The following is a 25,152-nucleotide window of genomic DNA, read 5'->3' on the forward strand; positions in this document are numbered from 1 at the left end:
TCGGCCTTCTCACCACATTCTTATAGTATAAGCTAAAATGGCAAAAAAGGAGAAGGAAAAGGAAAAGGAGAAGAGGAGGGAGAAGAGAAAGAGGAGGAGGATGAAGGTGAAGAAATACTGGAATTCTAATTACTCAGGCTTAATGCGAAATATACTAGACATTGTGTTCATGCATTTTAAATCATTTCTATAAATGTACATAAAAAAGCTAGAGGAAGTGAGGATTAATTCCTCTAAGCTAATAATTTCTTATGAACTTGCAAACATTATCTGAGGGCAAATTTACCAAGCAAAATCAGTTTTTTATCATTTTCATCAGGTGGAAATAGAAATTGGTAAAGTTATGATATTGATAGCAGTTATAAATAATGCTCTGAACTTGGGACATATCAAAAATATCAATTCTGCATATAAAAATGTTATTCCAAGTACATATTTTCTATTTCCTATTTAGGATATTGCAAATTTAAAAACCCTAGAGAAATACATAATTCATAAGTAATAAGTAAAAAGGAAAACAAGGATAATACATTCTTAAGTGTCTAGAATATACAATCAAACATTTTCCCCTGCGGTATTATGCTTTACAGAATATTTGCTTTGATATGCATCTCAAAACTCTAGTGCATAGAAGTTTAAAGAAACTGTAGATCCCGCACTTTATTTAGAATGCAATATCGTGAAATAATATTTAATTTGGTGAAAAGCAAATGCTTTACTATTTAAACCTGGTGAATCATTTTGGAATGCTACGTATCTCAACCCTGCCTACAGATAGTTCAAAGGTAGCATAAAAAAAAAATCAAACTGCATTCAGTAAGCCATCCTACCATTTTTTCAGGCACTTATGGTTTGAAAAATAATGCTATCAGATATTTTATTTATCAATATGTGAAAAGAAGAAATGTCTGATTATATTATGGTAATTTTTCATCTCTTTTTCTTGTTGACTACCTGAAAATTTGATTCAACTTAAAAAATGCTTTTATTATTCTTTATATAATCTCATCATTGTCCTTAGCTTTCTGTTAGCTCTCATATGTACTAGTTAATCTATCCTCGGTTCCATATGGTGATTCTAAATATATATGTACATAAATTCATGCATTTATAGAAGTTTAATTTTTACTATGAGAAATGTCTAACTTTTAAAGTGAAAAATAAATACTGTACCATATCTGAACTCTAGTAGAGCTGATTACAGAGTGGGCAAGGACCAAACACGTAACATTTTAAAAGTTTTAAAAGATCTGTTTCACTCTCACCCCGAAGAATCTCCATTCCAAAGGTTAACATAAATTTGTATATAAAATACCTATAAAATACCATTTTAAGTAAAGTCAGTGTATAAGGAAGTGTATAAATGCTCTCTGATAAAACAAAAAGCCAGAGGAAAAGGCATGGCATCCATACTGCTGAACGCTCTGTTAAAGCACGATCATCAACCTAGGTAGCTGGGTATCTGGAGTGATGAAGGCACATTAAGTCCTACTTACTGAACAGCTAAGTTGTATTTAAAAGTTGGGGAAAGGGGAATGTTGGGTGGTATGGTCTGACTAGTGGACCCTACAGCAGGAAGTTTTAGGCAGCTTCTAGAAGGGCAAAAGAGACCAAACATGTAGCTGCGGAAATACGGTGATAAACAGGCTTCTGAAACGTGTGCAGACTGGGATGTGCATGTGAATATATTTATAATTGTAATGAGGAAAAACACATTATGGAGAGAATATTCAGATGAATTTCACATGGATTAATTTCAGAGATGAATGCAAATTTGTATGAGTTTTGAAATCTCTTATTTTTACCTCCCACATTCTTAAGCCTTCCATACACATTTAAGCCTCTTTTTTTGCTCCTTTAATAATCTTACCATACTTCTGAGGAGGGAAGGGTCCCCGGAGGAAAGGGCATTTTAACAATCCTACTCTGAATATAGTTAGCATTCTCTGCTTGATTCTATTATAGTACTTACCTACTTTATACTCTAACTGCTGTAAGCATAATTTATTTATTGGTCCTTTTCATTTGCTTTAACAATCAGTGTCTTTCAAACAAATTTAGTTAGTTTTTTTTTAAGTAAACTCTACCCCCAATGTGGGGCCCGAACATAGAACCCCAAGATAAACAGTCACATTCTGTACAGACTGAGCCATCCAGGCACCCCAAATTTAGTTACTTTTCACAAAAACATGAAATTGTTTATTTTTAAAACATCATTTCGTTCTATTAATAACTCTTTATTTGGTGCTCCTAGCACCAATTAATGGTCTAAGTTGTTTTATGTATAACTTATTTAATTAACATCAGAATCCTATGGAGTAGGAGATATTAATATCCATATTTAATTCATTTAAACTTCGTAATATCCCATGAAATAGATGTTACTGATATTCTAATTTTACAGATGAGGAAACTAAAGCTAAATAAATAAATAAATAAATAGCTTTCCTAAAGTCCAGCACGTAAGTGGTAGTGTTTGTTCTTGAAACTAGGGAGCTTGCCTGAGAGTCAATGACCTTAACCATTAACCATAATCAAAAATTTACACTAAAATAATTTGTTCTTAGCTGAGTTGAAAAGCTCATTAAATTGCCATAAAAAGCAACCTGAAGATGGTTTCTCCGCCCATCCTCACTTCATGAGAACCAACTAATTTTCATTAAAATTTTCATTAAAATTAAATATCGTCAAACTAATTGATGAAATTAAAACTTTAATTTTCATTAAAATTAAATATTGTCAAACTAATTGATGCTATGAAAAAGCTACAGTCTATTCACATTATAAGTCCTCTCTGATAAAAAAAAAAAGGAGCCAGAGAGAGACATGGTACCCATACTGTTAAATTCAGATGTTTTTCACTTCACTCTGCCTAAAAGGGTTTGCGTTGTTCTGCCCCTTGCTCGGTAAACTCACATTTACCTAAGAGTCAAAAATATAAACTTTTACAAGCTGGAGTCAGGTGGTATGTCTGATGGTTTTATTTTTAATATTATTGGAAGGAAATCTTCAGCATGATGTTTTTTATTTCATCTGGAGAAAGGTCAGAATACTTATTGGAAAATCTGAAATAACAAGAAAAAAATCTCTGGCAAATTTTAAGGTGACATTAAGGTGAATTATTTTTTTTTCCAGGCTCTGACTCTTCAGTTAGGAGTTGCCCATATCTAAGGAGAATATTCCCTACACGATGGCACAGACTGGAGCCCACTGGGCTTCAGCCAGGTCCCTGTTCTGATGCTAATGGGGTCATGTGCAGATTTGATAATCTCCTGCTTGAGGTCACTCAAAATTTGATAATTTTATCCTCATGTAAAAATAAATGATCTTTAACTTTTCAGTGAAAGTTAAAAAATTATCTCTGTAACATGAAATATTTGCTTTATTTTGCAACATTTTTACTAAAAGGAATGGCCAAAATTCCTCCACAATAATTAAGATTAGGAATCCCAGTTTTGATGGCATTCTGGGCATGTAATATATTCATGATAAGAGGTATTTTTGTAAAATGTAAATTGCTCTCCAGAAGCATTTGACTATTTGAACCAATACGCATCACCCTTGCATAATGCTGTAGGTATTATTAGCTATTTTGATTAATCCCTTTACATACAACTATTTTTGGACAATGAATTTCAAATGCCTCTACAATAAAATATTATCTGTCACTAGAAAAAAATGATTTTTTATTATAGTTTTTCTTTGTTTATTAGAGAGAGAGAGCACAAGTAGGCAGACTGGCAGGCAGAGGAAGAGGGAGAAGCAGACTCCCCACTGAGCAGGGAGCCTGATGTAAGGCTAGATCCTAGGACCCTGGGATCATGACCTAAGCTGAAGGCAGACTCTTACCAACTGAACCACCCAAATGTCCCCAGAAAACAATGACTTTAAAGGCAAGACTTAGATTCTCATTTCTGCCTAGGTTCTGTAGCAGGTCTAGCCTTGGCACCTATAATGAACTCCCATCTATGAACAGTATATGCTGGTCAGTTAAATGCTCTGTTGCATAGCTCAAGCATTTTTGCACATAGGGGTTATAACAGTAACAAAACTTCAGTTGTAATAATTATGCCTTTCTTCACTAATGGAGGTTAATGTTTTATCTTTCAGCCTGTTTCAGAACAATTTATTTGGTGAAGGAATCACTCTGTGCCTGTGCCAATGTCATTCTTTTAAATGAAGTGCCAGGAAACTAAGTGTAATTGCATGCATTTGGGGGAACTGTCCACATTTGGAAAAGAACTGGCTGGACCATTAGTAGCATTTTATTCAGAGTGGAAATATATTTTTTTTTATCCAAAGGACATAAGAAAGGAAAGATCTGATCAAGTGGCATATTTTCCAAATAATCTATCATTGAGGATTACTTTCCCCTTTTTAAGTCTAAGTAGTACACTTCCTTGAATATTGTACAAAATATAAACTAATTTATAATATAAAACTTCAGAAATTCTAGCTTATAAACAATTTTGTTTCTGGATTTCTCCCTTTCTAAATAACAAAAGATCATACTTACCATGGGACCAGGAGGCCCATCTTGGCCCGCAGCTCCAGGGAGACCTTGTTCTCCCTATAGAAAATAAACATAATTGATTTTTTTAACTAACAAAAGCATAGATTTTTTTAAATTTCAGTTTTGGAAATCCAAAAAGAGAGAAAGCAAAAACATCACTTATGCTTCCCATCACATGCAGAACATCTACAAATGTTACGAGCAATTTTGAGTCTTTTTACATTGTGTATGTCTATACAGATGTATGTATAGAAACTGTACATCTTTGAATTCTTAGGGCTCAGTTTCTATTCTGCCTTTCTGTGTTGGAATTTCACCTTGTGCTTATTAAATAAATGACATATTTAAGTATATGAAAAGTATCTGGCTTTAATTCCTGCATAATATTTACTGAATTCCCATAAAACAGCCATACAATACCTTATGAAATGATGCTGACATGCACATTTTCATTCGTAACATTTTTGGGGGGAAATAAAATATTTTCAAAATGGCATCTTTTAGCAGACATGCTCACCACTGGGCCAGGGATGCCCCGAAGACCCTCCGGACCGGGTTTTCCAGCAGGTCCCTGAGGGCCAACTGGGCCAGTTTTTCCAGGAGGACCTTCGGCACCTGCTTCTCCCTGTTAGAAAATAAAATGTGTGAACATGTTGATAATGAGAAAAGATATTTTTTATGTTATTAAAAGTACTGAAATAGATGTTGTTCAATGTGTCCATAAGACGTTCAAACATATATTTTACCTTAGCACCTTTTTCACCTTGTCTTCCCTCTGCACCTGCAGCTCCGGGAGGACCCTATAAACAGAAAATTGCACTTAAAACACATAATGCATATAAAACTAACATAACTGAAGACTTATTCACAAATATTCCAGTTTAAACTGTAACAGAGTCTAATAAATTGTGGCTGTCTACAGCTATTTAGTTTAAAACACAAGGAGAAAAATCAAAACCCTTTTATATAAAAACTTGCAGTTAGAATATTAAAAATAAATGATTAACAGATAATCACATCATATCAATGTAAAGAAACAGTAATTTTTTTAAGAAATACTGTTGGCTTAGTCACCCTTACTGTGTTAAATACTCAGGTACCATTTTTTTATGTTGTATAATTTAAAATTAGTTGCATGTATTAGATTTCCCTTCCATCCTTAAATGTGTTTTAAGATTGGCTCCTTTCTCAATCTTAGAACATCATATGTTATGTATTCTTATAGGATCATGTTCAGACTAGGGCAGTGCACATTTAAAATCTTGACTGTCGGCAGAAATTTTATTTTCATTTTCCAGAACTATGCAATTCACATAAATGGGTGACATAAAAATACTTATCACTTTTTAAAATCTAGTATTAGAGCAAGAGCAGAAGAAAAAAAATCTTCACACTCCATATGTCATCCAACAGCTTAAGAGAATATTCTGGTGTTTGCCTGACTTCTGCATAGCTGCATAGATTGCTATGGAGAGATGCTAAATACTAATCTGTTTAAAGCTATTTGTAATATTACTCCTCGACTATATATGCATCTTTGTAAGAAAGCTGTCAAATCCAACTTTCTATAGTTCTTTTTTTGTTAGCTTTGTGACTTTTAACAATTTATTAGTATTCCTGAATTTCCGTTCTTTCATCCATAAAATATTACCAATAAAAATCCTCTTGCTCGGGGCACCTGGGTGGCTCAGTTGGTTAAGCTGCTGCCTTCAACTCAGGTCAAGATCCCAGGGTCCTGGGATCGAGCCCCGCATCAGGCTCTCTGCTCAGTGGGGAGCCTGTTTCTCCCTCTCTCTCTGCCTGCCTCTACTTGTGATTTCTGTCAAATAAATAAATAAAATCCTTTAAAAAAAATCCTCTTGCTACAGAATTGTTGTTTAATTTAAATAAGATAACACATGTAAAAGTATTTTTCAAGCTTTCCAGTGTAGCGGTATCAAATACAGATATGGAATCGGGTGCTTAAGAGCATAAAGCCTGGACCCAGACTGTCTGGCCTCAAATCCTGGCTCTGCCACTAATTAGTTCTGTGATCTTTAGAAAGTTATATACCATGTCAGAGCTTCAGTTTACTTCTCTGCAAAAGGCACAGAATAATAACTATTTCCCAGAGTCATCATAAGAACTCAGAGAGCTGAGAAATGTAAACGGCATATAACAGCACCTGGGACATAAAAACACACTGAGCAAACATTGGCTATTGTTACTTTTGTTACTAAGATTATTAAATTTTTTTATAAAGTATTTTACCCATATTTTTCACCATGTTGACAACCTGAGACTCAGATCAAACAAAATAGACTCTCAAAATACATTTGTAGACACCATGTCAACAAATTACTTTTTCCATACATGCTGATTATAATACCTGAAAAATATAAATTCCATGTTTGAAACTACTTGTTTTAATTGGAAAATTGTGAGTTGGCTAAAAAATAGATTTACCATGATCCTGTAATATAAAATCATATTTTGAAATCTGATATTCATATTTCCTTCTTACATTTACATAGTCATTTGTGAAATACAAAGCATGATATTTCTAAATCTTATAATAAAATGAGAAAAGAATCATTTATAATACGAACATAACATTCAAGGTATCAAAGAAATCATCAAGTTTTCAAGCTAAAAAGGAGATGTTATAATTATCATTATATCTAAATTTTGTTTCTATTAATTACATTGCCTCCTCACACCATTTCTTAGTAACTTCCAAATCAACAAAAGCCAGACACTTGGGTTAACAGCCCAATAAGAACACAATACAATGCTTTTGACCTCTAGAACTACCCCCAATACATTTGCAATAATTTATTCTAAGACATAAAATTTACAATTTTAGTATAAAATATTTCATGTCCACTAATCAACTGAATTTTTACCATTACTTAACAAGCATTAAGATTCAATCTAATTTTGAAATTTTCTGCACAAATTCAAGCATATGTACAGTCTGAAAGAGAAACTCTATGATCTCTAAGAAATTACATTTCATTTTCCCCCAGACTCTCCTGTTTTCTATCTATTTACTTCAATTTTTGCAATGAATTGTACTCAAAATCAGCAACCGAGATTGAGGTTGGAGGTTGGGGAGAAGAGTGGAGATGATGTTAATTGGTGAAAATAAGGTTAGGTAGAAGGATGACTTTCTCTCTTCCAGAAGCCATATTACTATGCTAATGGTGAGCACATGCTAGCCTTTCAAATGGTCTTTTAAATCCATGATTGAAATGAGTATCAGGCACTTCATCAAAATCAGAGTATTCTGTGAATTCATTTATCTCAGAAAGAATCAATGAATACAACATTGGTCATTATTTTCTCAATATCGTCACTGTAACGCCATACGTGATCAGGCACATATTATGCCTCAGTCCAAAGAAGAAATGTACAAATTCTGAAACAGTCTCTTGAAGCAGGAGTATTATGTTAACAATAATATATTCTTAAAACTTAAGTTCTTCTAGGGTTGCCTGTGTGGCTCAGTCATTAATCATCTGCCTTCAGCTCAGGTCATGATCCCAGGGTCCTGGAATCCAGCCCCACATCGGGCTCCCTGCTCAGCAGGAAACTGCTTCTCTCTCTCCCACTCCCCCTGCTTGTGTTCCTTCTCTATCTGTGTCTCTCTCTTTCAAACAAATTAATTAAATTAAAAAAAAAACAAACCCTAAGTGTTTCTTTTTAATTTCATGTTATTTTTGCAAGAGGATTTCTGCATGTAAGCAAGCATCAGCTTCAAATAACTCCTAGTGTTAAAATGTTGTCATAAATTATTTTGGTGTGATATTTAAAATATTACCATATGCAAACCTAAACAACCATAACAACTGTGATTTTGGAAATAGAAATTATTTTCCTTATTCTATGAAGGTTTTTCCTTAAACTAGTGGCATCCAGGTATGCAGTCTTCTCAAAGGATCGCATTTACACACATCAACATTATATAAGATTTATAAATATCTAGATCTTTAAAAAAGAAAGTCATCAGCTCTCTAAAAATGTAACAAAAATATTGCTTTTACTGCAAGAGAGAAAAGAAAATCTGAGTCTGAAGAGCTTAGAGAATCTAAACACAAGTGAACTACAACACAAACACAAAATTGCGATTCAAATAGTTTCTCCATCCCAAAGAATTTCTTCCCTCTTTGAACGAATGCCTGATATCTGTCATGGTGGAAATCCATATTAAATGGATTTTCTCTGTTCTTTATCTCATTTTTCCCATTTTCATTTATTTCTCTCTCTCTCTCTCTCTCTTTTTTAAGGATTTTATTTATTTGTCAGAGAGAGAGAGAGCACAACCAGGGGAAGTGGCAGGCAGAGGGAGAAGCAGTCTCCCCGCCAAGCAAGGAGCCTGATTCGGGACTTGGATGCAGGAGTCGATCTCAGGATCCTGGGATCATGCCCTGAGCTGAAGGCAGATATAACCGACAGATCCATCCAGACATCCCTGTTTCTTATATTTGTCTTTCCAGATGGCGCAGATTCTTTGTTAAGAAAGACAGGGATAAAAACAGATAAACACACTTTTTCTAGAATAGAAAAAAATTAATAATGCTAAAGACAAATTCTCATCTTAGTCATTTATTTCTCATGTATTTGCATAAACAGATGGTCAAGGACTTAATCTAGCAAACTACTGGCTGTAATTTCATAAACTAATGACTGTTCTTATTGGAAAATGCCTCCTAGAACATGAGACAATAAAACAGACTCCAGTTAATTTTCTACCAGTAAACACTGTTACACGGGATTTTTTCACTGTGAGAAATATACTTTATATAAAATACACAGCTTAAGCCTCTCCCCACTAGTCACATTTTATAATATTAATCTATAATTTATCTATTCTTCCATTCATGTAAAAAATATTTAAATTGTCGTTATGTGACAGAAATGTGCTGTGTGTGGGTAATACACAAAAAACAAAAACAGAAAAACCCCTGCGAAATCCTAAAGAGTTCATGAAGTTTAGTTATGAAGATAGACATCAAAATTAACAAAGATAGTACATTACAAAATATGCTAAGATGAAGTAGGTGTATAAAGTAGGCACAATGTTCTAGTTTGACAGTAGGGAAGGTTTCCTAAGAATCTAATCTTTGATCTGAATCTTTGTGTGGGTAAATATGGGAGGGAAGTTTCCTTCTAACACTTTATCTTTTGACCATCCACATTCATGCATAAAAGCATAGGGATGGAAAGAATATATAATAAGAATATATGCACATATATAATAAGAATATATATACATTATACAGGGTGTGTGTGTGTGTATACACAAATTATATATATATATATATATATATATATATATATATATCTTTCTCTGTATTTCTACCAATTAATAATTCAATTATTTTAATTTTTTATTGTGAACTTTCCTATGGCAATATGAGCTAGAGTCTTTAAAATTCCATTTAAGGGGCGCCTGGGTGGCTCAGTGGGTTAAAGCCTCTGCCTTCGGCTCAGGTCATGATCTCAGGGTCCTGGGATGGAGCCCCGCATCAGGTTCTCTGCTCAGCAGGGAGTCTGCTTCCCCCCCTCTCTCTCTGCCTGACTCTCTGCCTGCTTGTGATCTCTGTCTGTCAAATAAAGAAATAAAATCTTTAAAAAAAATAAAATTCCATTTAACAGGTAAATTTTGTGCATTTTGTAATGTTTGAATTATTTTAGTGACCTCTTGGAGTTTTTTCAATAAAAGAGCATGGAACTAGCTCTTGGTTTCAAATAGCTATAATGATAGCTTGAGATTAAAATTCCATGGTTTATTGACACAAACTGTACAATCTTCCAGTGCCTTAAGGAAATGTACATTTATTCTCCCGTATTACAAATACATGACAGAATGTACATGTACTACAAATGACAACTTAATTTTCCTACTTGTTCAATAACAGTTAGAATCTTGTTTCTCAGTATCACCGCCACTTGCAACACTCTGATCAATATTCTATTAGGAAGGTTTATTATCATTTACTCATCCATCTAGAAAGTTTTAATGGCATTCAGACTGCAGGCAAAAATAGGCAAGAGATCTCAAAAATCATGTTACACTTTGTAATTACTTCCTAAGAGTAACAGCCCAATGGTTGTTTTGTAATACCTTTTTTTCCTACCACGACCATGCTCTGGGGCTGCCAAGAACAACAATAACAACAATAAAAGCAAAACAAAATAATAAGCATCTTATCTAGGATGTTGTTAGAATATAAGGGGGAAGGAGGAAGGCAAAAAAACCATTTGGTCAGTGAAGAGAAAATCATATTCAGAGAAGATTTTTAATATAGACTAAATTCATTTCTGGCAAAGACAAATGTTTGTAAATATTGACTCGAATTCATATTGCTGAGGGACAAAATTAAAATCTGTTAGTACAATATGTAAATGAGGATGTGTAGTATGAAAATCTTCCTAAATCAAAGCTACCATTAGAAAACAACAGTGATCCCTGGTCTCTGTGCCCTTGCATTAATTACCGAAAGGGGGATGAACCTAAGAAATGTATTTTGTTTGCAGAGAAGTCAGAAAATAGACTAAAGGTGATGCAGGGAAAAATGTATGTTGATATAAATGCTAGAAGAAGCAGGTCAACAGACATGGTTTTATTATGAAAATAGTACAATCATAAGAAAAAGACAGTTCAAGGGAATCTCCTAGGATCTACTGGAGGCAGTATTTTTAACAAGATCTCTTTATTTCCATTTTCCTGTCATCTTTTGTTAAAATCCGACCATGTTCCCAGCTCAGAGAAGCTTGATAAGGTAAAGCAAGCTAACAGTACCTGCGGACTGATTCCTGAGCTCTCTCTGTTGATACCTGCATTCAGGTTTTTACCATGTTTTTAGCTAATACTAGGCTTTGGCATTCCATCTCCCTCTACTGCCCCAAGAGTTAAAGTTCAGGGTTCCATCCATCTTTTGTAACAGCCTCCGTTTGTACAGAGGGGAGACCTTAGCACAGAGAAGCAGGAAACTACTCATTGTGACAGATTAAATCTGTTGAAGTGTATTCTATTTTAATAAGGATTTTGACAAATGTAAAAAATTACCCTGTTCTCCATGACTTACATCTTTCAGCAGCATTGTAATACGCTGCCTACAGCTTAAGAATACTATGTAAGTTTATATACACGGTCGATAATGAGTGGGTGTTTCAAATAAAGAATTTTAAAAACTTACTCTTTTTCCAGGAGGACCTGGTGGGCCAGCCTCACCAGATGGGCCAGGAGGACCCTATAAAATGTGAAAAATACCTTTTAAACAATTAAGCATCATTTTGCGGCTCACAACATTTTTCTACATTTGGACTGAAACCAAACTTCTTTCTTCATCTCCCCACATCTACCTTCCCTGGATAATCTCATCTCTGTTTTAGGTACCTAGGCTTTCTCTTGATATCTATTATTAGAGCTAGTAAATTCAGATGGAAAACTTTTCTACAGCTGGAAGAAAGGGAATCAAACTCCTTCTTCAAATTGTTCCTTTAAAAAGCGCTAACTTTTATCTGACAAACATTCGGTAGACATACTAATGAAGAGAACCATATGATTAATAACTTTACTCATATTACATACATTTACGAAACCATAAAACTGTTACCTCTCAATTTCTTCTTGTGCGGAACTAGCATTTCTATGCCAAGGAGTACTCCGCACATCAGAACAGGTAAGTCCTATCTACACAGAAGAAGCCTACAAATACCCAGTAGAGATGGCTCTAGAGACACAGTTGTGTTAGGGGTGAGATTTGCTTGGTTCTTACTTAACTTAGTGCTTTCCTTTACCTCTCTCTAAATTACCATAAGTGGCCAAACCCCTACTGAGTCATTCTCAAATTAAAAAAAAAAAAAAAAAAAAAAGTAATAGTCCAATACAATGTTGAATTCATTTAGATTAGTAATTGCAATATAATCATGCTAAGGATAGGCAGATAACATAGCTGTCTTCATTTCAGGCTTATTTGTGTTTTTAAAATAATTTTTTATTTAATACAAATAGGTAGCTATATTTGACATAGTATGACAAAATCATTGCTATGGTATTACCACATTTTTTATTATGAAGGATATTTACATTTCTTAAATCACATCAAGTAAGAAACTCCATTTAAGCTTGACTTTGAACTGAAATTCACATACAATTGATAATCCTTTCGGAAAAATGTGTACCCACATAGCTATGCTTTTGAAAGGCTGATTGTTTTTTTAAAATGTCTTGAGACTATGTAAAGATCTAATAAAAATAGTGTGCTTACTTACCGGTTGACCAGGATCTCCATCTTCACCCTTGTCACCACCAACGCCATCTTGACCCTATCATAGGCAATAGAAAGTGATCCCAGATATTTCTCACTGTGAGTTCACTTTTATTAAAACAAAAGGTATGATATAATCTCTGACTCCTTGAGATAAATCATTATGAAATGGACAAATAGAAGTATTACTAAAATCTTTCAGTTATATTTTAAGGATTGTGGTATCTCTCACTCTTTCGATAAAGATTTGTGAAACTGCCACCACATTAAATTTAAAATACATTATGCTGTTAATATAAGAAAAGAAAGAGGATGTAATTAGCACACAAGGCCAGTGCATCCTTGCACCATGAACAAATATGGCACACTTTGAGACAGGATTTACAGCATAGGAGACTGAAATAATAGCAATGCTGCTACTCAGATAGTTTGTACAACCCAGCAAAGTCTGGAAAAATAATGCAAATGAAGAAAATAATCATGCTACAGAGGTCTAATTGCCTTCAGCTATAAGGATTTAATTATTGTAGCTGTGACTGTGGTTTACATTTTCTTTTCCTTTCTGTTCTTGGGGGATCTACTGAAGTAATCAAGAACTTTCTTTAATTATTAATAATAGACACACTGGAACCACCATATCAAAATAATTCCTTTCTTTTCCCATAATACTTACTGCAGGGCCAGGTTCCCCAGGAGGACCAGGATCTCCAGGAAAACCAACAGGACCCTAGTATGATGTTTTTAAAAGAAAGAAGATAAAAATATTTTTTATAAAGTCATGATATTCCGATGTTTAAGAGCTAAGTCATGGCAAAACCATATGCAAATATTTCCCTTCTTCCACTAGAAAAATTTTTAAAAATAAATTTAATGGACAATGCTAATGGATATATGAAATGACGAAGAGTCAGCTTCACCAGATATGGGCCAGAGTTTCATGGTTTCTAACCTTTCTATAAAAGCTCCTACGTGGCTTTGACATAAATGCCACTGTAAGGGGGACCAAGCTCACTTACCGGGTTACCCTTCGGGCCATCGTCACCTGGTGGTCCCTTAGCACCAGGAGGTCCAGCAGCACCAGGTGGGCCAGCTTCTCCTTTCTCTCCTCTTTCTCCTTTGGGGCCCTACAACCAAGTCAGAAAAAGAATAATTATCTTATAAGCTTTAAATCAGAATTTCTTAGCCTCATCATATTGGATCAGGCAACTCTGCTGTGGGGATGGAGGAGGGGCCACCCTGTGCTTTGCACGACGTTTAACAGCATCCCTGGACTCCACTAATTTGATCCCAGTGTGTGACATCAAGAGTGACATTCCACCATGTGTGATGTCCAAGAATGTCTCCAGACATTGCCAAATGTGTCCGGGGACCAAATTCACTCCAGGTTTGAACCAATCTACATTAGAATGAATATTATTCTAATACAATTCATCCATGTTTCTTTGATGTAGCACAGTTTGTTTCTTTTGTGAATGGTCCACCAAAAATGTATAAACAGCTTATAGTTTTAATGTTCTAACTTATGTCTAACAAATGTCCTCTTTTTTTCAATTTCCATGTAAGTCAAAACATGCAATTTTTTTGTTTATTAAAAAATGCAATGGTTTTTTTTCTGTTTATTAAACAAAAAGGTTCTGCATTTGTGATTATTTTTAATGGAAAAGGAAAAGCAAATAACTGAATTACAGCTAGGAGTTAAGTTACATGTTTAATATGTTAACACCCTACATTGATAATAAGCTAGCACTTACGCCTGTGCCTGCTTCCCCAGGAGGCCCTGGGTTCCCTGCTTCTCCAGGTTCACCCTATAAAGAGGAAAGCAAATGAACTTCAAAACATAAAAATGACAAACACACACAACAACAACACAGAAATGATAATTTCATATTGTAAAACTGCCTTCTATGATGACCATGACATTTTAAACTAGACCTTATACTGGTTAAAAGGCAGTAGAATACTTTATTAAAAGGAAGGAGTTTATTGTATTACTGACCTCAGTATTTCAGTGAGGAGGCACAACTGGGTAGACTGAATGCTACAATTCTCATCAGTTTGTTAACAGAGCATTAACCTCAAGCTACCACCAAGCCATACAAAACAGACATCTGCACGTTTCCTAACAAATTTTGTATTTGTGTTGTATCAGTATTCATATTACAACTTAGTTTGATTAATGAACTTTCATTTCTTATTAAAATACTAGTTCATTTTACCTTTATAATAGCAACTAAGCAAATCATGTGGTAGTATTTTGATAATCCTATAAAATTTATTTAGTAGAAATCTAAGAACATAGAAAAATACTGTATTGTAAGATAGATAAAGATACTTAGACACTAATTAAAATTACTCCTTTTGAGGATATGCATATTATAAATTCATTAGCTTCTTTGTTCTTCCTGTATAACTCTGGATGGCTATTTTCTAGTTCAGCAGACAATAAATAAACCTCCTAGACTAGTAGGTTTTAGTTATGAAAGTCTGTTACTAATGTAACAGACTTGACCTTACTGAGAAAAGCATAGTATTTTTTCAAGTACTCATCCAAGTGAAATAATACAGTATATTCATGTGCCATGTTTCTACACAAAATCAGTGGAACTAGAAATTCTGAAGTAGAAATTGTTTTAAATTTTTTAAAAAATGGCAGGTCTGAATTCCCTTTAATTTTTAACTCTATTATTCCCAATAATACTGCTATAAACCCATTGCTCATAAATTGGTTTGAAGTGCATTATATTAAATATAAACATAACTCCAGGGGATAGGTTATTCAGTGTACCTAATTTCTGATTCTTTGAGAATATGCACATATTTTAACTTCTTGAATTATCTGCATAATGATGGAAGATATCAAGTATTTTGTAGGAATTTATTAGTGGTAGTATTGTGTGTAAATTATTTTCTCTCTCAAGATGAGTAGCAAATACTACCTGTTATTTTAGATAAACCTTACAAATAAAATATTACATTTACATTATTTACAAAGCAACAAATCAGCCATCTATCTCAATTGATGGAATAATATATAATATTTTTATGACCTATTATTCATATCTCTGAAATAAGACTAAAGCACTTTGCCATTCAAATCAACTATAAAATGTCCAATTTAAATGTTTTTATTTAAATATACACAATATACTACATGATCTCACTTATATGTGGAATTTAAAATAGCCCAACTCATATAAGCAGACAACAGAATGCTGGTCACCAGGGGCTGAGGTGTGGGGGACATGGGGAAATGTTCTTCTTAGGTTGCACAATTTCAGAGAGAAAAGATGAATAAGATCTGAAGATCTAATATACAGCAATGTGAATATAGTTAACAGTACTGTATTCTCTTAAGACTCAAAGTTAGCCGTGTTACCAGATAGCCTTTAAACAAATGAAAACAATATGGAAGAAGAGCTTCCCAAACTCCAAACCTCTGGCATCTATGTTTATCTTCAAGAATAACACAAGAAGAAACCACAGCAGTAACTGAAGTACCTAAACTTGTTCCTACTGAACCCGCAAGCTTTAGGAAGCCATCAGATAAGCTGAAAAGGCTTTTAAACTTGGAATTTATATATTAAGAATTATTTCAGAATTTTCTAGGTGGATAAAACTAAAACTAGAGACTAGTTCTCACAACTGTCTAGTCAACATTATAGCCAAAAGGGGATGACACCAAGGGAAGAAAGAGAAAGTTGAGAGTCTGTCTTCATGTGTCTCCTACAGTTTTGCCGTCAGAGACCCGTTATCTCTACTGCTATTCTTCCTATGACAACTGTACTCAATGAAAAATGTGCTTTAAATTCCACCCCAACTCACTTGCACATTTTCAACACAAAACATTAAATTTAAAAATATAAACAAAAAGTCAGTAAAAAATACTTGACTTTATGCAGTAAGAATTAGATAATTTTAAAAATGCTTCTAATTTAGTAAGGAAGAAACTCTTTACATGGTTGACCATATAGAATTAATTATAATAAAAATGGCAGAATGTGTTCAGCAGATATACACATCAAAATACTATATTCTAATCCTCCCACATTTCTTTTTTCTGAGGGTTAAATTTCTACTTAAAATAAATTAAATGCAATATATGATATGTCAACAATCTTTGAGACTAAACAACAGAATCATTCTTATATCATTTAATTAATAACTAAAAAACCTATATTTTTTCACTATATAATATTTTATGGTACGAAATTTAATTCTTATCCCTCAAAACTGGCAAATAACTTATTTTTTTAAATAAAGCAAATACCAATGTTAATTTCCTTAAAAATTCTACTAAGAAATGAGCATGAAGGCATAAATAAGAATTCAGAGAATCATTTTGACATTTTCACAAAAAAAAAAAAAAAAAGATGTTTTAAGTGAAATCACTTTCATGAGAAAACAAAGCTATTCTGAGCCCAGATATTATGGCACATGGCAAGTATTTTGAAAAGTGCCAAAGATGGGTCATATTATTAGTAATGAAAATGTAACTCCAAATATGACAAAATGAAAGATTAATTCTTTTGTAATTTGAAGGATTCCTTTTTCCTGTTTAAGTCAGTTACATCAACCAATCTCTTCTTTTTCAGGAATGAGTGTTATTAGAGACACTTAGTCTAGTCAGACATACATGGGAATAGATCCTGATTTAGTTTCTAATGATAAAACTTTGATGAAATTATTGAAATTCTTTAAACTTCAGTTGTTTCAGCTTAAAAATGTGGATAATAATAATACCATCATCAGAGGTGACTGTATTGATTAAAGGAAATAACTTATGTCCACTACTCATCACAATACATAGCAATAAAAAACACAGTATCTCAAAATCATATTACCACTAATTATTTAACTACTAAAATAGATGGGCTGCAATTCATATAACTATATGTAAAATACTTAGAAAGACAGAACTGTTAGAAGCACTTAAAGTATCAGTCAATATCATCAAAGTCCTCAATTCTTGATGTGTCAAACTGGTACATCACTACATTCCTTACCTTTTTAAAAAATTTTATTTATTTATTTATTTATTTGAGAGAGGGATAGAGAGAGTGGAAACAAGCAGTGCGGAGGGAGAGTGGGGGAGAGAGAGAGTGAGAGCTTGAGAGAGGCAGACTCCCTGCTGGGCAGGGACTCCCCCCCCCAAACCGATTGAGCAGAGCTGGATCCAGACCCTGAGATCATGATCTGAGCTAAAGGCAGATGCTTAACCTACTGAGCCACCCAGGTACCCCCATTCTTCACCTTTTCTCCAACACCACCAACTGAACCAATGGATCCTGGGGGTCCTTGTGGTCCCTGCAATGTAGGAAAAGGAGTATACAGTTATCCTTATTCTTACAATAAAAATAACAAATTCATAAATATGTATCTAGTAGTTCTCAAAGAAGGAGGAATATAGGCAAGAATATTCCAAGTCATTGAAGGATGGGACAAAATGATGCCTTTTATTGGGCTGTCAGATTTACTGGACAGCAAATAATTTAATTATATTAAATTGATTTTCAAATTTACCAGAACTTTGAAGATATGACAGAAGATTTTCCAACTCTAGTCATGCTGGTTGATACTCGGAACATAATTTCAATCTCTTTGCCCATCAAATAGGCCAGAATAAAGGACAATTTTATAGATTTTTGGAGTACATCAAAGTATGACTCTGGTTAAGAATTATGTAATCTATGCAAAAACAGTATGAACCATCTCTTAGCCTCTATATTAATTAAGGGGAATTAAAACCCAAAAACTCTTAGTACATCTGCTCCTAGTCTATTTTACCCAGTTCTGGCCTGACCAAATTAAAAGCAGGCATAACAGAAAAGCAACCAAAAACAAGAATAAAATACTTTTTCATTGTGAAAAGGTGAAATCAGAAGAGAGATAAGATCAAATTTTATACATCTGCTAATGGTAACAGTAAGATAAATATGGCATTGCATTTCAAAACCTGTAATATTGGAACAGTGGGTCAATTACTAAGCATGGAGGAGACTGTCTTTGTGTAATTGAGAGGAAACATCTTACATGGTAAAAGGTGCACATATTATCATGCACATAATTCTCTAACATAACATATCAAATGTGAACTTTGAACTTCTTTAATATTTGTGGTGACTAGTTCCCTATAAAACCTGTTTATTTCCCTATGAAATGAAATGTAGTGAGTAGATTATTTTTGAGCTCTTGTCCATTTACACATTTAACAATAGTGCAATCATACCCATTGTGTTTTAGATACCATCTGCCATTACATGATACTGACACTTAAATAACTTCACAATGATTAACATATATTTCACAGTTCTTACATCAGCTCCATTGGGACCTTGAGGGCCTCTTGGGCCTGGAGGACCAGGTGGACCCTGTAAGAGATGAATATTAAGGTTTATGAGGCCCAAACACAACTGCATTTCTGGTATTTTCATTTTGAGATCAAGAAAACTAAAAGAAGTTTCGTGCTATAAAATCATAATCAGTGCTTTGATTTTGGATACAACATCATGTTAGCAAATGATTCTCTATACATAGCTATGGAGAAATTAGGACTGCAAGCAAACAATTTGATTAAAAATTAGAAAATTAGGCTATTACTACTGTCTAGTACAATGAATTCATAATACAACAGAAATGTTATACTAGAATATGCAAGAATGTTAGATTAAAAAAGGAACACAAAGTCGGAATAAGAAATGGTGCTTGAGTAGATTTAGAATTTATTAATTCTATAAAAGTATTTTTTATCTTTATATTCTTTTTGTGTGTGTGTCAACTTTTACGTTCTACATGATAGAATTGAAATAAGATTAACTATTTAGTTGTCTTCCTAAAACAAATGTTCTTCTCCCTGGTTGTGCATTAAAATTACCTCCAGGTACTTTTTATAAAATACTGATAGTCAGAACACATTACCTCAAGGTTGTGATTAAATTAGTCTATAGTGAATACCAGGGCATTAGAATTATTTCTAAAGGTCACAGCTTGTTCTAATGTCATTGCTGAAAACTTCCTTAATATTAGCTATTACTAATTTGTCAGAGAGAAATGTATTAATAACTCAAGGAACCTTAGCAATCATATCTAGAAAGGAGCTCTCAGTGTACCTGATGCTGCTTAGATAATTAGTCAGTTCTTTGAGTCAGCATTATTTATTATGTTCCCTGCTTTTTAGTTTAATGTGATAAAAAGAATGATTCCTTATTTGAAGAAAATAAAATCTAAAATGCAAGTGCAAAAATATCAAAATATATATTCTGAAGGAAATAAGAATTGGGGGCAATGTTTATTGAAAGGAAGGAACGATTAGGAAATATATTCATTACACTTCATTATAAATTTCAATTACCTTAGATAATTGTTTCCTTATCCAAGGTAAGGCTCAATAAACAAATATACATATATATATTTCAAAGTTTCAGTGAAGTCTTAGATTTATACTTAGAGCAGAAAGCCAGAATCAGTAAGTGCATATTATTTGGTTGTAACATTCTAATTCAGATAGAATTCCTTATTAAACTAAGAATTTGCTACAAGGAACAACTAAAATTTAATACCATGTTAATGTTAACATTTGCTAATTATCCAAATCATGGGTGACTATTATCTACTCTTTACCTGGTCCACTTCAAAGTCTGGAGCTAAAAACTAATAAATAACTGAAGTTTGGCAGTTTATCTACATGTCAATAATATATACACTTAGAAATAAAAATATGGATAACAACATATCAACCAGTAATGCCATGTATGCATATAACATACTCCAAAGTGAGAAAGAGAACAGTAGAGAGATGTTTGCTGAGAGAGACTCCAATGATCACAGATACAGGTTGGGCAGGGAAAGGAGAAGGCATCGATGTGAAAAGTCATGGCCTTTAGGACTACTTTGTTCATCTTACTAAACCTGAAGAAAGATATCAGTCAAGAATACGAAATATTCTTGTGAAATATTGTGAATATTGTGAAAATTCACAATATCCATAATATCCTAAAAGATATAAACTTACCATGGGACCAACATCCCCATTTTCCCCTTTTTCACCAGGTGGGCCTGGCAGACCCTAAGAAAAAATGATAAGAAGACAGTAAAAGTCACGCATGTATTTAAAAAGAAACTTTTGGCCAATTTCTAGTATAAAACCAAAATTAGATATTAAGCCAAATAAAAACATGAAATTAACATTCAGAAACTGTCATCTGTTAAAATCTTACAATGCAAGTACTAACTACATTTAATAAAATCTTATACCTATATTTACAAAAAAAATTTATGTTTTGTATGTTATGCTGTTTGATTTTAGTTAAAAGAACTAAATACATAATTTAATCTGATAATTTTTGGACACTTAATCATTTGCTCCATCTTTTATGAATAGTGTATAAGACTGCCATTGTAAGGATTTTCTGAAAAATCTTATCCCAGATTATTTTAGAACGCCCTATCCAAGTGAGGTTTTTATAGTTATATAGCAATTTGGCAAAACTCTTTTGAAAATAAATATTCCAGGGGCACATGGGTGGTGTAGTCAGTTGGGCAGCTGACTTGATTTCCACTCAGGTCATGATCATGGGGTGCTAGGATCCAGCCCCACGGGCTCCCTGCTTAGCCAGGAGTCTGCTTCTCATTCTCCCTCTGCCCCTCACCCTGCTCTTATGCCCTCTCTCTCTCTTTCTAATAAATAAATAAATCTTTTTTAAAAAAAGAAAATAAATATTCCAGGGTTATTCCAATACATTTCCGGGGCTACAAATGCCTTCTGAATTTTTAACCTGTTACTTTGACTTCTAGTTCTAGAAATCTACAAGGTCATAAAACCTAGTGTATTATACTTCCTTTTTTCTCTCAAATTCATTTCCTTTCTATCTAGTTGCAGTGTCATCACTTTAGGAAGGGTTCTGTGCTGCAAAACAAACTCACAAAGCAGGTGACACTCAAAATTCATCTATGTCTTTATGGAAAAATTATTTTACTTCATCTTGGTCTTCTTAATTAGTTCTTTCATGCAGAATTGTTTATATTTCCTCTTTCATATCTCAACAATACTTTGCACATATTTGAATTGTATACCTAAAAACACAATAAGGTCACTTATTTATGTACTTAAATCATAAGCTACTTTGGGGTAGGTGTCAATTTTACCTCTAGCAATTAGCTGAGGATAAGGCAAAAACTAGGATTTCAATAAAATGTTTAATAAATGATGAATGAATGAATTCTAAGAAAGTAAATCAGAAGATTTACTTTACAGAAGAAAGGAAAAACTATATGCAATAAAGTGTTTATTACAACAGGAGCTATGACAATTAAAATTCTCGATTATTCCAAAAGTTTAATCATAGAAAACACAGCTAAATCTATTTGGTTACATAAGCTAAAGGAATATATTTTTTTTTAAGATTTGATTTATTTATTTGAGAGAGAGAGAGAGAATACAAGAGAAAGAGAGAGAGCATGAAAAGGGGGAAGGTCAGAGAGAGAAGCAGACTCCCTCCCAAGCAGGGAGCCTGATGCAGGACTCCATCCCAGGACTCCAGGATCATGACCTAAGCCAAAGGCAGTCACTTAACCAACTGAGCCACCCAGGCACCCAAGTTAAAGGAATATTCTAGGACTATTAATAAGATACTAATACTCTAAATATTAAGCATATATAAAGACTATTAAGTACAAATTTAAGTAAATATGCATAGTATAAATTTATCTGTGAAATACGTGTTTAAAATAGGTAAGGTAATTATTGGACAGAAATAGTGAAAGTAGCAACAGTTTTTAATATGGTAAGATTATGGTTTGTTTTAATTTTTTTAATGTTTTAGTATTATACCATTATTTATTTATACCTTATACACTCTACATGTATTTTATTTTTAATATTTGTATAATAGTATTTCAGATATAATCTGTCTAAGAAATAAAAATACACAGAACAAAGCTCTAAATATGTGTTGGTATTTTAGTAAAATTATTGATGTGGCACTACACTGCAATGGCTGCAAATTATTTGACCATGACCCACAGTAATAAATACATTTCACCTATTATTCCCTAACTGTGCCCATGCAAAATGGCTGAAAGATGAGTTTCAAAAAATAATACCTTTAATGTACAGATGATGATCTTTGATATTTTTATTTTGTTTTACCTTATCCTGTTATATTTCATTTTTTTAAACCCTGGTAATAACCCACTAAATTGTTTTTATGACCTACTAATTTCACATGACTCTCAGTTTGGTGCCCTCTCAGAGAGGATACTTTACTGAGTATACTTGTAAACATTTTTTTTAAATGTGGCATATATTTATTTTTATGACAAAATCTTAATAACTGTTTTGTAATGGACAACATACACCAGTATATCATTTCTTTTTTCTCACATGTCACTGGGATGTCTAGGAAAAGACTCAGTTGTATGTACTTCCCAAATGGATAATATCATCGAATAGCAGCTTCTAGAGTCACTAGAGAAGTCCCTGGGAGGACACAGCCAGGCAGTAGTTTAGATTTTATCCTGCCTAAAGCCTATCTGGGAAAGATGACTAAAATTTCAGATTCCAAGATGCACAACCTCAGAAATTATAATTCATTGATAGAGCACACAAACTTAAATTATTGAATAGGCAGGTAGATTTTAACATTTAATATTTCATTTTAAATCCATTTTCTTAAGTATCATGCATTACAACTTACACATATGTTTAAGTTCTTATAAAGTTTGTAAATTCTAAGTGTTTATAAGGTTTTTTTTTAAGATTTTATTTATTTATTTGACAGAGAGAGAGAGAGAGAGCACAAATAGGCAGAGCAGCAGGCAGAGGGAGAGGGAGAAGCAGGCTCCCCCCTGAGCAGGGAGCTGGATTCAGGACTCAATCCCAGAACCCCAGGATCATGACCTGAGCCAAAGGCAGCCGCTTAACCCACTGAGCCACCCAGGAGTTCCCTTATGAGTATTCCCGATATTAGCTCAATAGAGACCTCTCAATATTGAGACCTCTCAATAGAAAAACACTGAAATATTTCTTTCTTTCTGATGAAGTCTGGTTATAGTTCAAGCTGATTAAGACAGAATGTTCTTATCATTAAAATTAATAGAGACATAATGAGTCAAATTCTTTTGTTGCTGGAAACTAAATGCGCTAAATGGCACTACAGTGTTAATCAGTTTTCATAAGCCCCAACTTTCTCCTAAGGAATAATTTATGCATGGAGATATTCTCTTAAAGGTCTGTCAATTGAAAATCATTTGCCACTTAAGTGATAAACTAAAAAAAATGAATTTAAGCCAAAAACTAGCGTTCTATATGTCTCCTTCTTATGGAGATAAATTATAAACATCAAACTGAAAAATCAAGTCACTTACCCAGAATATTAGATTATTATTATTTATGTATTATAATTGCTAATATCTATTCTGCCATGAAGACTCAATTAAAGGATGCAGATGCAATTGTGAGCATGTTAATTACATTAGCATCTTTTCAGATTCCTGATTTAAAGAGGTAGCTGTGGGAAAATATAATCAATTTTGTAGTGAACTAATTTCTTGAGTCACCCTCATCAAAGAGCACATTTCTTACATTGTGGAAATGAAGGTAATTTTTCATTTAATATTTTATAAATATAAGCTACAAGGCATCTTCTTTAATCATGAGAACTAAACCCCTAAATTACAACCTTATAGAATCAGAGTAATCAGTTAAATGAGAAAGCAGAAAATGAATGGTAATATATCCACTGGTAATCTGATTTTGAATGCCTTGTTGTTGTTTTCAAATATGTGTGTTTCTCACATATGTTGATATTTTATACTCATGATTGCTCATTTATTTTTGTCTACTAAATATAAAAGAAGTAAACACAAATATGAACACAAAGTTTTTGCATTTCCCAAGTCTAAAAAGAATTACTTTGGCATTAAAATAAAAGCAGAAAATTACAATATCACATTCACTGGGAAACATCCTTTAAGTGTTATAACAATAGTAACTATGTAACTATGATCATTGTAACTAGTAACTATGATATGGTAATATATAACTAGTAACTATGATAATAACTATGATTAATAGTAACTATGATAATATAATTATATTACAGTATAATCTGTATATTACATATATAATAAGCTATTTAATATTAAAAACAGTATCCTGTGACTTATGAAAATAGAGATAAAAATTAAATTTATATTTAAATTTAAATTTATATAAATTCAACATTTATTTGCTCTTCTACAATTTCACAAACGGTTAAGGACAGTGAAGTAGATGGTTTAATTTAATCATTTCTAAAATTGCTAATGTGGCATCACTCATATCCATATGGTACCACTTAAAACAAAATTTTGTAATCTTCCAGAGGATCACCAGGTAGGTATAGA

The 25,152-nt window shown here is 33.2% G+C and overlaps 1 protein-coding gene across 1 annotated transcript in view; it reads right to left on the minus strand.

Moving 5' to 3' along the window:
- Positions 1 to 25,152, minus strand: part of LOC111143017 (collagen type XI alpha 1 chain) — a 203,687-nt gene that overhangs the window by 16,603 nt on the left and 161,932 nt on the right. The window contains exons 48-58 of the mRNA XM_022496424.1: positions 20,780 to 20,833; positions 19,086 to 19,139; positions 18,022 to 18,075; positions 14,523 to 14,576; positions 13,788 to 13,895; positions 13,445 to 13,498; positions 12,776 to 12,829; positions 11,698 to 11,751; positions 5,260 to 5,313; positions 5,031 to 5,138; positions 4,517 to 4,570 (exon numbers count right to left, since the gene is read on the minus strand). Coding sequence (XP_022352132.1) covers positions 4,517 to 4,570; positions 5,031 to 5,138; positions 5,260 to 5,313; positions 11,698 to 11,751; positions 12,776 to 12,829; positions 13,445 to 13,498; positions 13,788 to 13,895; positions 14,523 to 14,576; positions 18,022 to 18,075; positions 19,086 to 19,139; positions 20,780 to 20,833 — 702 coding nt within the window. The remainder of the gene's footprint in view (positions 1 to 4,516; positions 4,571 to 5,030; positions 5,139 to 5,259; positions 5,314 to 11,697; positions 11,752 to 12,775; positions 12,830 to 13,444; positions 13,499 to 13,787; positions 13,896 to 14,522; positions 14,577 to 18,021; positions 18,076 to 19,085; positions 19,140 to 20,779; positions 20,834 to 25,152) is intronic.

Source organism: Enhydra lutris, unplaced genomic scaffold (assembly GCF_002288905.1).
Source record: "Enhydra lutris kenyoni isolate GAN:26980312 unplaced genomic scaffold, ASM228890v2 scaffoldscaffold9, whole genome shotgun sequence".
NCBI classification, from domain to species: Eukaryota; Metazoa; Chordata; class Mammalia; order Carnivora; family Mustelidae; genus Enhydra; species Enhydra lutris.